Genomic DNA, 12,826 nt, shown 5'->3' on the forward strand with positions numbered 1-12,826 from the left:
TGCTACAAAAAATATGTTGTTGCGACATAATTAAGTCATACACATAAGATAATACACATTTTATTGAAAAATAATATTGTATTGCATTTACGTCACAAAAATTACAAAAAACCCGTTTTCCCAAAATTATACTTTTTTGACTTATATCCCTTTTCACATACACCCGCCATATTATATCCTACTAGAAATTCAACTTCCTTTATAAAGATAAGAAGCTTACTCAGAATACTAAACTGAAAATTTAGAGAGCAGCAGTTAGACCAGTAATCACATATGTTGCTTAAGTAAGGTGCTTAATATATAAAGATAAGGAAAAATTGAGAATAATAGAGACTGCAGACTCACTAAAATGTAGGTTTTAATGAATCTAGAAAACTGATGCACTACGAAGTAAGAGAACTCTTGAAAGGAGAAGATATCGTCAGATTTATCAAGGTACAGAGACTCAAATGGATGGGACATATTTTATGGAAACGAGAAATCCATTAGCAGTTATCAAAAAATCACCAAATGGAGACCAGCATTAGGCAGACCAAGGTAAAGACTGAAAACCAGATGGGAAAACCAGATAATTGCAGACGTTAAGAAGATGATAGAGAATGGACAACCACAGATAAAAACAGGAACGAATTGAGAAATATTGTAGAAGACGTCAAGTCATACAACCAATAATTATTGTAAAACCAAAATGTTAAAGTGGACTGATTCCCTAGGGCGAATGAATCGGAAGAGCCCATAGAGAGCGACAATAACTTCGCTAGGTGTGTAGATATAATGATGATGATAATTCAGTTATGATTACAAAACAAATAACAGCTATTTATTAATTAAATTTTTATACAGTATATAATAAGTTAATTTCGTTTACCTGGAACTTGGTTCTCTGGAAATTTACTGTCTTCTTGTACAACAGTTTGCTCATCTGGTGGAGGTAGCCCTTGTCCAATTATCCGTTGCTTTACTCTTAACCCTCTTCTAGAAGTTCCTGAATACAATCTACCATTGTAACCCTCAGGACCAGCATTTCCATCTAATCCCGCTACAGCACCTAGTCCATTTAATGCAGTAGCTCCTGCATATAGACCTCCCCCTGATCTACCTTTAAAATAAATTTTCAATATTATAAAAAGGTGTCTAGATGTCAACTGTGACGTATTTATATGTCTGGTTCACCTTGAGAAAGCCTTCGACAAAATACAACACAAAAGGCTCGCAAATATATTACGGAACACATAAATAGATGATCAGGATGTGAGAATCATTTCAAATTTATACCGATATCAGAAAGCCACAATTCGAGTAGACCAACAAAAATCTAAAAATATTCCAATAAGAAGAGGAGTACGACAAGGATGTGTAATATCCCCTCTACTTTTTACTACAGGGTGATTGATTAGTGTGATAAAGCTCCGTAGATCCGCTATAGTAATAGATAGCAATAAAAGTAAATAACAAAAATTGTAGCCAACTTTGAGCTTCACATTAAAAAATTAGTTAAAATGTTACAGGGTGTTCGATAACATAGTGGCAGACCAAACTTATGTTTTTTTTTTAAATGGAACACCCCACATTTTATTTTATATTCGAAAACCTGTTAACTTCTTCCTCACAAAAATATAAAAGTTTATTATGTTATACAGGTTATTTACAAAGTTATAACCAATTTTATATGAAAATTGTAACAAGTTCAACTCACTGTATAAATAAAAATAAGTACACCAGCAATGGATTATTGATGCCATACATTTTTATTTATTGTCAGAATTTTCAAAAATGATTGATATTGCTAATTTTCTTTATATTGAATTCAGGGTGAGTCAAAACGCAAGTACATTATTTTCTCAGTAATTTTAAATAGAGCGCCCTGTATTTTATTTTTGAAAAAATTAAAAGTTACTTTACTAAAATATTTTAAATATTTAATTACATAAAATGTTCAAATTGACCTTCTAAACATTTATGTACGCCTAAAACGGTCATTGAATGAGTTACATACACTACGAAGCATTTATAAATTAACACTTCGAAATACACTTTGTATTCTAGTTTTCATCTCATCCCTTATTGTTGGATGTATTTTATAAACCTAATTCATAACGTAACCCCAAAGAAAATTAGTAAAATTTATTAAACTCTGGTGATCTGGGTGGCCACGCTACTGGTCCATTGAAAAATGAACATATCTCGAAAAGTAATAAATTTAGACATAGGGAATGTTATATAAAAATTAAAGTACGGTGATGGTACTTTTCAATAGTGATGTAAAATGATAAAAATGTTCCATTTAACATTACTGAGAAAATAATGTACTTGCCTTTTGACTCACCCTGTATTTGATGTATAGAAAATTGCAATATAAATCATTTTTGAAAATTCTGACAATAAATTAAAAAATATGGCACCAATGAACCATAGCTGTTTATTTTTGTGCTTATTTTTATTTATACAGGGAGTTGAACTTGTTACGATTTTCATATAAAATTGGTTATAACTTTGTAAATACCCTGTATAACATAACAAACATTTATATTTTTGTGATGGAGAAGTTAACAGGTTTTCGAATACAAAATAAAATACAGGGTGTTCCATTAAAAAAAAACAAAAGTTTGGTCTGCCACTATGTTACCGAACACCCTGTAACATTCTATTTTAATAATTTTGTAATGTGAATTTTAAAGTTGGCTACAATTTTTGTTTTTAACTTTTATTGCTATCTATTACTATAGCGGATGTACGGAGCTTTATCACACTAATCATTCACCCTGTATATGCCCAGAAAAAATGTTGAAAAATTATTAGAAGACATCAATGAAGGCATATCAATTACCGGAACACTAGTGAATAATCTTAGATACGCATACGATACAATACTCCTTGCAGACAGCAGAAAAGGGCTGCAAATTTCGGTTGATCGCACTACGCAATACTGCGAGATGTATAGAATGGTTCTAAATAAAAAAAAGTACTAAAAAGAAATATAATGTATGTGGTATTTTTGAAGAGGTGGTTGAACGATCATTAAAATAAGATATCACTAAACCCCATTTCCATGAAATATTTTGGGGGTTTTGTCCGCCCCCGCTGGAAGGTTGATATAATTTAGTTGAAAACTGGTCTACAAAATGTCCTCACAAATAAATTTGACGTGTTTTTGCATATTTTAATTTTTAATTTTAATATTTAATTTTTTATAAAAGAGAAACAAAAATATGTGCATAATTTGGGCCATCTTTCGAAAAGCTTTTGAAATTCTGGCGGAAGCGCACACAGAAAATATCTTCTTGCCAAGTTTTTCCACCAACTTTCGAAAACCTTTTGAAATTCTGGCGAAAGTGCTCACTGAAAATATTTTCTTTAAATAGTTTTATGAACTATTTTTAAGTCAAGAAAATTGGAAGATATTGGTTGATAGTGGCTAAGGTAAATATGTGGATAAAATGAGGTACCTTAGAATATGAGTTTAATTCACCACAACATCCAATCGTTAGGAAACTCAGTGGAGAAGTTGAGGAATTTTTTAGAATCAATAGCCTTTAAATATAACGTTGAAAAAAAGAAAAAAAATATGTGCAATGATTTGGGCGATTGTTTTTCCGCCAACTTTAGAAAACCTTTTGAAATTATGACGGAAACACTGAAAATATCCCTTTGTTAAATGTTTTTATCGCCAACCGTCACTTCAGTCATTAATTATTGTACTCATTTGCCCTCATTTGCGGCAGTAAAGTAACACTTTCTTGTACTGAAAGAAGAATTTTACTTTACCTGCCGCGATTATGAATTAAATTAACCAAGATTTAATGTAACTGGTCGATAGCAGTAATCGATTATTTATTTGAGTGAACTTAAAATTTATTTACTTTAATTATTAAAAATATTGTACAAAATTTACGTTATTATTAATTAAATATCAAAAAGTGAAATTCTGTAGTATTAATTATAATATGCATACAACATACCTAAATCAAAACTACAAGATTTAGTAATTAGGTAGGTATTCAATATTGATAATAACTATCGATTAAACATCGAAACTGGTCGTCATCCAAAGCATTCTGTCATTACTGCCATACAAAATTTTTATTTCGTCTAACTTAAAAAAAATCTTAAATCTTTTAAGTTAGGTAATAATGCAAATAAAATTTGAAATGGTGTTTTTGTTAATTCGATTATATTATAGGACGGTGAGAGACATTTACTGATAATTTGTTAGTAAATATATTTAAATATTTAGATTTTCTACGATTCATCAAAGGAAAAGCAACTGCGAAAGGCTATTATTTTGCGAAATTTTTGGTATTATTTTAAGTATTAAAATTAGTTTAATATTTAACTAGAAATATATTACACTGTTTAAAATATATTTATTTCGTTCAAATCATAATAATAGAAGTATAACTTCTTACGTGCGTACAAAGAACGCACACTTTTTTTTTCATTAGAAAGATGTAATTAAGTAAGTGTTAAGTGTTAATGTTTTTTATGATTGGCAGTAAAATTTTGTATGCACCACGTCAGTAAAAATCCTTTATCGAACTCGTCTGTTACTCGCCTCGCTCGCTTCGCTCCCTCTGCTCGTAATATCAGACTCGTTCGATAAAGAGTCACTTTACTGACTTGGTACATAAATAACTATTACGAGCTATTTTTAAGTCAAGAAAATTAGAAGATATTGGTAGACAGTGGCTAGGGCTAGGGTAAAAATGTAAATAAAATGAGGTAACCTAGAATATTAGTTTAATTCACCAAAACATCCAATCGTTAGTGAACTCATTGATGAACTTGAGGAGTCTTTTAAAGCAATAACCTTTAAATATAACCTTTAAAAGAAGAAAAAAAAATTAATAATTTGGGTCATTGTTTCTTCGCAAACTTTCAAAAACCTTTTGAAATTCTGGCAGAAGCGCTCACCGAAAATATCTACAGTGGAACCTCGATAAGTCGGATTAATCGGGACCGCGGCCTATCCGGGTTATCGAAAATCCGGGTTAGCCGAAGAATATGGTAAAAATTAATAAATCACGGTATACTTACAGATAAACGCGATTATAATTGCAAAAACATGAAATACATATGCACAGTACAGCTAAATTACGTACATTTATAATATACAGTATTGTTCATTTCTTGGTAAAAGACTCAGTCAAAGAGAAAACATGTTTGTTTTGTCTGATGAAAATCGGATCGGGTTAGCCAGACTTCCGGGTTATCGGAGGCCGACTTATCGGGGTTCCACTGTACTTTAAATTTTTTAACGAGCTATTTTTAAATCAAGAAAATTGGAAGATATTGGAAGATAATGGCTAAGGTAGGTATGTAGATAAATAGAGGTAGCTTAGAATATTAGTTTAAGTAGTAGTTAGTTTAATTGACCAAAACATCCAATGGTTAGGAAACTCAGTGGTAAACTTGAGTAGTTTTTGAAATCATCATCATCATTCAGCCTATACTCGTCCACTGCTGAACGTAATTTTGCTTGCGTCTAATTTTGGTATATCCGCTTCAGGTCATCTGTTCATCTTGTTGGGCGTAGTACTCTATTTCGAAAGGCATCTTGTTTGGGTCTCCACTTAAGAATACCTTTTGTCCACCTGCCATCCTTTGTTCTCGCGACGTGCCCTGGCCAGTTCAATTTTAAGATCGAAATTCTTTTGATTGCGTCGGATTTATTCGGTCTCTCAGGGTTAATCCCAACGTGATCCAATCCATTGCCCTCTGTGTTGTTCGAATTTTGTTTGCGGATGTCTTAGGGAGCGTTAGCTCTTCCGCACTCTAGGTTAGAACCGGCAGCATACATTGCTCAAAGACTTTTCTCTTTAGGCCGATGGGAAGAGCTGATTTGAAAACATCTCTTAGCTCTACATAATCCGCCCAAGACAACCATATTCTTTGGAATTAATAACCTTTAAATATAACCTTAAAAAAAAAGAAAAAAATGTTAAATGATGTGTGAGTTATTGTTTCTCCTCCAACTTTCGAAAACCTTTTGAAATTATGGCGGAAGCGCTCACAGACAACATCAGCTTTAATTTGTTTTTATGATCTATATTTTAAGTCAAGAAAATTGGAAGATACTGGTAGATAGTGACTAAGGTAAATTTGTACATAAAATGAGGTTGTTATTTGTTGTCATTGTTATACAGACTGTTTACTGTTCGATTAGATATTCCCCAATGATGAAAGCGCTAAAATCCGGCAACATTGCTTATGATAATGAGTTATATTGCCGCTGTAGAATGACGAATGACTGAACGAATCGTCGCGAATCGGGTACATCCATAGATAAATTAACAATAGATCAGGCTAGTTATAGGCCGCTTAATGCATCGAGGTGTAACGCCAATATCAAGTACAGTGGTCTAGCAGACACAGCGGTAGCCGCCATTATATGCTATAGAGAGAAAGCTAAGCGTCGGTAGAGAGAGAGATAGATAGACCACCGACCCGAACTGCTCCGCGTTACGCTATTTTTCGTATCTTGCCTAATCTACGTATTTTTATATCTATGGGTACATCAGGTGGGCAACGAGAAAGCAGTGCTGCCGTTTATAGTGCATGTGTCTAATTGAAAAGTAGACCGTCTGTATCAAATAATGGTAGAATTTAAATAATCACAAACCTGCGCCATTTATATCTCCTCCTAATCCAGCCCAAGCTCTTTGCCCAAACGGAGTTCCAGCTTCCGCATGTAAGCCACCGTCTGCACTATTACCTGTTAATAAACCTCCTAAACCAGCTGAAGCGTGAAATCCTAGGAAGTTTACGCCTATTCTACCATTCTCAAACGTGATTGGAAATTTAAATGCCTACAAAATAAATAGTATGTAAAAATAAAATAAAACTTCCATTTTTATTCAGTTGCAATGCGAAGGCAAAACAATCTTATTTTTCACTTAGAATACGGAGCGCAGTCCAGTATTCTGAATCGACGATTTTCGACTCTTATTGGAGTCATCATCGGAGAGGCGTAGGCATGCTGCTCTCTACTCCAAGTGACCAACACCGAGAGTTTATCTCCCACACCTCAACTGACGTGAATGGACTAGGTGACTAGCGTCATCTGGCAATTGAAAGATGAAGTAGTTTTCAATCCTAATAGCAATATTAATAATATTTAAAAATATTAAAATATTACTAAAAGATTTTTAAATTGAAAACTTATTGGTCAATTTCCTTGGTAACACCTCCATGGCTTCTAAAATTTGCAGGTCAGATGGATGCTGAAGCGAAGAAGACAAGAGGGAATTCAAAAACTTACAATTCACGATCCCGTCTGTTCAGTTGGTAAATTCCAACAGAAAACTTTTGTATCTAAATAGTATGTGGTTATTGGTGTGTTCAAGGTATATACAAGGTGTACTCAATAGATCTGAGGTGTTGTTTAGAATAAGACTTACAAAAAACACATTCGAATTTCCAAGGTAAATGAATGTCTCATCGACTATATTATTTTTGTATAAATTGCTTAAGAGGCTACATCAGCGCGTCTTTAATATTTTTTTTTCGAAAGTTCTGTGAACTTTCAACAGTGCGGCAACAGTGCGTCAGCTGTACGACAGTGACGGTGACACTATGTATGCTATCAAGAGCGGGAGGGACAGTATTATGTTAACAATAATTATTATACTCATAGGCGCGCTAAAAGTTGCTAAGTCAGTCAAGTTTGATTTCAAGTAATTCCAACCTGAAACAAAAATACTCGAAAGAGTATATTTTTGTTCTTCTTAATGGCGGTACAGACTCGTTTTTTGATATTTTATTTAATTATAGAGTAATTTCCAGATAATAACATATTTCTCAAATTGGGCTCTGTACCGCCATTCTTTACTACATTACGAATAGATGTGCGAAATATCTCGAAAAAATATTCCAAATGAAAGCTGCAATCTTGGATCGCGTTTTCCGCGCGCTGATGTTGCCTCTTAAGGTACTAGTACACTTTAGAAAACCAAAAATATTCATTTTTTCCAAGAATTTTTTTCTCAGAACTTTTATTAAAAATGAACATAAAACTTTCTCTGCATATTAATACTTAACTCTTAGAGAGTACAAAAAATATATCTTTTTTCATTTATGCACTTACACTAATATTGTAGAGGGAAAAAAGTGGAGGCCTCAAAAAATGATGGCGGACTGTTAATCTCCGGATTGGGATATCTGAAACAAAATAATCTTACTGCATTTGAAAAAGGAAGGTTTCTTACGCGACAATTTACCACAATATGACTAAAAAATAAAAAATAAATATTTTTTACCATGAAAAATTGAAGAAAAACGGGTGATTTTTTCAAAATTTTTTTTCAGATTTCCGTAAAATCTTTTTTTTGCGGAATTTTTCACTAACGGTGGTAAATTGTCACGTAAGAAACCTTTATTCTTCAAACACCGTACGATTTTTTTGTTTCAGAGATCCCAATCCTGAGATTAACTGTCCGCCATCGGAACTACTTTTTTTGGAGGCCTCGACTTTGGCGCCCTCTACAATATTAGTGTACGTGCATCATCATCATTCTCTTTGCCTTATCCCTATGCGGGGTCGGCTTCCCTAATTGCATTTCTCCACACAATTCTATCTTGGGCCATATCAATGTTAATCCCCTTTACCAACATGTCCTGCCTTATCGTCTCCCCCCAGGTCTTCTTTGGTCTTCCTCTCCTACTCCTTCCAGGAATCTGCACTTCAGCTATTCTTCGTATTGGGTGGTTAACGTCTCGACGTTGAACATGACCAAACCATCTTAACCTATGCTCTCTCATTTTGGCATCAATTGGTGCCACACCTAGACTTCCCCTAATATACTCATTTCTAATTTTATCCTTCTTTGTCACTCCACTCATCCATCTAAGCATTCTCATTTCCGCCACATGCATTCGCTGTTCCTCTTTCTTTTTCACTGCCCAACATTCAGTTCCGTACATCATAGCTGGTCTTATGGCTGTTTTATAGAATTTTCCCTTCAGCTTCATTGGAATTTTTCTGTCACACAACACACCACTCGCTTCTTTCCACTTCATCCATCCAGCCCTAATTCTACTGCATGCATCTCCATCTATTTCTCCATTACTCTGTAATACCGATCCTAGGTACTTAAAACTATTGCTTTTTACAATCATTTCACCATCCAAAGATACCATTTTATTTGTAGTAGCTCCATCTTTAAATGAACATTCCAAATACTCTGTTTTTGTCCTACTAAGTTTTAAACCTTTTTCCTCCAGAGCTTGTCTCCACTGTTCCAGTTTTTGTTCTAAGTCTCTTTCACTATTTCCTACTAACACGACATCATCAGCCTACATTAAGCACCATGGAATGTTACCCTGTATTTTCGCTGTTATCTGGTCCAAAACTAATGAGAATAAATACGGACTAAGCACAGAACCTTGATGCAATCCTACTTTCACATGAAATTTATCAGTCTCTCCCACACCTGTCCTAACACTAGTCGTTACTCCCTCATACATATCCCTCACAATCTTTACATATTCACCAGGGACTCCTTTCTTATTGAGTGCCCACCACAGAATCTCTCGAGGAACTCTATCATATGCTTTCTCAAGATCAATGAATACCATATGAGCGTTTGTTTCTTTACTCCTGTATTTTTCCATCAACTGCCTTATAGTGAAAATTGCATCTGTTGTTGATCTACCCTGCATAAAGCCAAATTGATTCTCGGATATTTCGGTCTCTTCACGTATCCGTCTATCAATTACTCTTTCCCATATTTTCATGGTGTGGCTAAGCAGTTTTATAGCCCTGTAGTTTGTACATTGTTGTATATCTCCCTTGTTTTTGTAAACAGGTACCAGTATACTGCTTCTCCATTCGTCTGGCATTTGTCCAACTTCCATAATTCTATTAAATAGACCTGCTAGCCACCTTGTTCCTGTCTCTCCCAATGCTCTCCATACTTCCCCAGGAATATCATCTGGTCCTACCGATTTTCCTTTCTTTATTTTTTGAAGCGCTTGAGCCACTTCCTCATTGGTTATTTTGGTGACCATTGCTGCTACTGTCTCCGTTGACTCTACAGGCTGTCTGTCAAATTCTTCATTTAATAAGCTGTCAAAGTACTTTCTCCATCTCTTTTTGACATCCCTTTCGTGAACTAGTATTTTATTATTTTCATCTCGGATACATCTAATCTGATTAAAATCTTTTGCTTTCTTTGCTCTCTGTTTGGCTATTTTATATATCTTCGTTTCGCCTTCCCTGGTATCAAGTTGATCGTATAGGTTTGAATACGCTTCTGCTTTAGCTTTTGCTACTGCTACTTTCGCTTCCTTTTTGGCGACCATATAGTTTTGAAGATCTATGTCCGATCTGGTTTCTTGCCACTTTTTATATAATTTTCTCTTCTCTTTTATTTTTCCTTGTACTTCATTTGACCACCACCAAGTCTCTTTATCTTCAAACTTTTTCCTGACGTTTTCCCAAGTATTTCAATAGCCGTCTCTCTAATAATATTGGCCATTTTTCTCCAAATTGTGTTAGGGCTTCCTTTCATGTTCCAACATATTTTTTCTACTATTCTTTCCCTGAATAGACCTTCCTTCTCATCTTTTAGCATCCACCACTTGATTTTTTGTGGTCCTCTCCGATATTTTTGTTTAGTTTCGCTTTTTACTTCGATGTCCAGAACAAGCAGCTTATGTTGTTGGCTTACTGTCTCACTAACTATTACCTTGCAGTCCTTGCATTCACGTATGTCTTCTTTCCTTATCATGAAGTAGTCTATTTGGGATTGATGTTGTCCACTTTTGTAGGTAATAAGTTGAGTTTCTCTCTTTTTAAAGAATGTGTTAACAATCTCCATATCCAATGCTGTTGCTAATTCTAGCATGTCATCTCCAGCTTCATTTCTAGTTCCAAAGCCTAATCCCCCATGTATTGTTTCATATCCTGTCTTGGCTTGGCCCACATGTGCATTGAAATCACCTCCTATTATAACTTTCTCCTCCGCTGGAATATCACTCAGTATGTCTCCCAATTGATCATAGAAAGCTCTTCTTTCATTCTCACCCAGACCTGTTTGAGGAGCATACACACACACAACATTCAATACCTCTTTATCAATTACAAATTTCACTGACATCATTCTATCACTCGTTCTTACAACTTCTACTACGTTATCTTTCATTTCACTATCAGCAATTATACCAACTCCATTTCTAGTGTTACTACTCCCTACATACCACAATTTATATCCATCACCTAGTTCTTTCGCCCTTTGTCCTTTCCACCTAGTTTCTTGAATACAAGCAATTTGAACTCTTCTTCGTTTGAGCGCATCCACTAACTCCAGACTCTTACCTGTAAGACTACCAAGATTCCAAGACCCTATCCTGATTTTTCTAACCTGTAATGGTGTTCCCCCTGAGATAGTCCTCACCCGGAGATCCGAATGGAGGCTCATTTTACTTCCGGAACATTTTACCTCAGGAGATGCCATCATTTCAGTATAAGTTTTTATTTCGTTTGGAGAAGGTCTTTTCATTATTATGGCCTGAAAAGATTTTTGGATATTTGATGCCTGAATGCCTTTTCTATCAGCACCATACCCTGCCCTGTCCTGCACGTTTAGCCAATACACCACCAATGCAACCAAAGTGCAGTATTACCCCACACCCGCCTGCATTTTTCTGTATAGGCCAGGATCCCTACTGTAAGGACTGCCCTATAAGCCAATGTATTGTTGCCCGTATCCCGCCACTAGGAGGCACGTACTTCATTCGGGATACATTAGTGTACGTGCATAAATGGAAAAAAGATATATGTTTTGTATTCTCTAAGAATTAGATATTGATATGTAAAAAGTTTTATATCCATTTTTAATAAAGGTTCTGGGAAAAAATCTTGAAAAAATGCTTATTTTTTGGTCTTCTAAAGTGTAGTTACTAATTCCTTAAGTGTAAGTCAATTTTTTTTATTTTAGAAATAATTATGTCAAAAAATGTGTTATTTATAGTGGCAAAGTACCTTCGTCGAGCCTTGTTTACATTCATATTTTTTATGGAAGGCTCTATTTTGACATAATAATTTTATTTTTCTCTCTATTTTATAGAATTTATTGTAACTGGCAGACCAAGATTTTAGGAATACACACTATAGCTTAATGTATTAACAATGTAAATGATTAAAAAACTAATAATGATTCCAGGAATACGATAATATAATTTTCTAAAAATAATGTAAAATGAGTAACATATTCTGTTGTAAATTCAAATTGATAATGATTTTGCGAATACAATTTTATACTATTCTGTAAACTTAATTTAGAATGAGTCATTTGCTATAGTCGATTCACTAATCTGAGACACAACTGTCTACACTGCAATCAACATAAAGATGCACTAGAAATAAACAAGCACGAGGAGCACTCCCAAATCATGATTTGGGAGTGCTCCTCGAACATGTATTCAACATGTCTTGGTTGGTTTATTTCTATATAGTGCATTTTAGCGAATCGACTATTCGCGGTGTGCAAGTACTTGGAAGGGAAACGAGAAACGACCGTGCGCGAGTCGCGGAGAAATATTGCAACTATCTTATTTAATTCATATTATCAATTGAAATTGTCAAATTGACGTACATTTCATACCTTCTGTCATTGAAGCAGAAAAATTATATATTGCTCCACAATATTGATATGATATGCAATTATTATATAAAGGTAAATTTAATTAATTGTACTTTGATTGCAGTACTGCATTTTAATAACTAATTTTATTTACTACATACAATTATTTACGTTTTGATAACATAACCTGAATCTTATTTTTTCATCTTATTATTTTTTTGGGCTATGGTCTTGACAATTATCCA

At 34.2% G+C, this 12,826-nt stretch overlaps 1 protein-coding gene across 1 annotated transcript in view; it reads right to left on the reverse strand.

Moving 5' to 3' along the window:
* Positions 1–12,826, reverse strand: part of LOC114325162 (uncharacterized) — a 102,497-nt gene that overhangs the window by 20,919 nt on the left and 68,752 nt on the right. Inside the window, exons 3-4 of the mRNA XM_050650098.1 lie at positions 6,620–6,806; positions 869–1,099 (exon numbers count right to left, since the gene is read on the reverse strand). Coding sequence (XP_050506055.1) covers positions 869–1,099; positions 6,620–6,806 — 418 coding nt within the window. The remainder of the gene's footprint in view (positions 1–868; positions 1,100–6,619; positions 6,807–12,826) is intronic.

Source organism: Diabrotica virgifera, chromosome 5 (genome assembly GCF_917563875.1).
Source record: "Diabrotica virgifera virgifera chromosome 5, PGI_DIABVI_V3a".
Lineage (NCBI taxonomy): Eukaryota > Metazoa > Arthropoda > Insecta > Coleoptera > Chrysomelidae > Diabrotica > Diabrotica virgifera.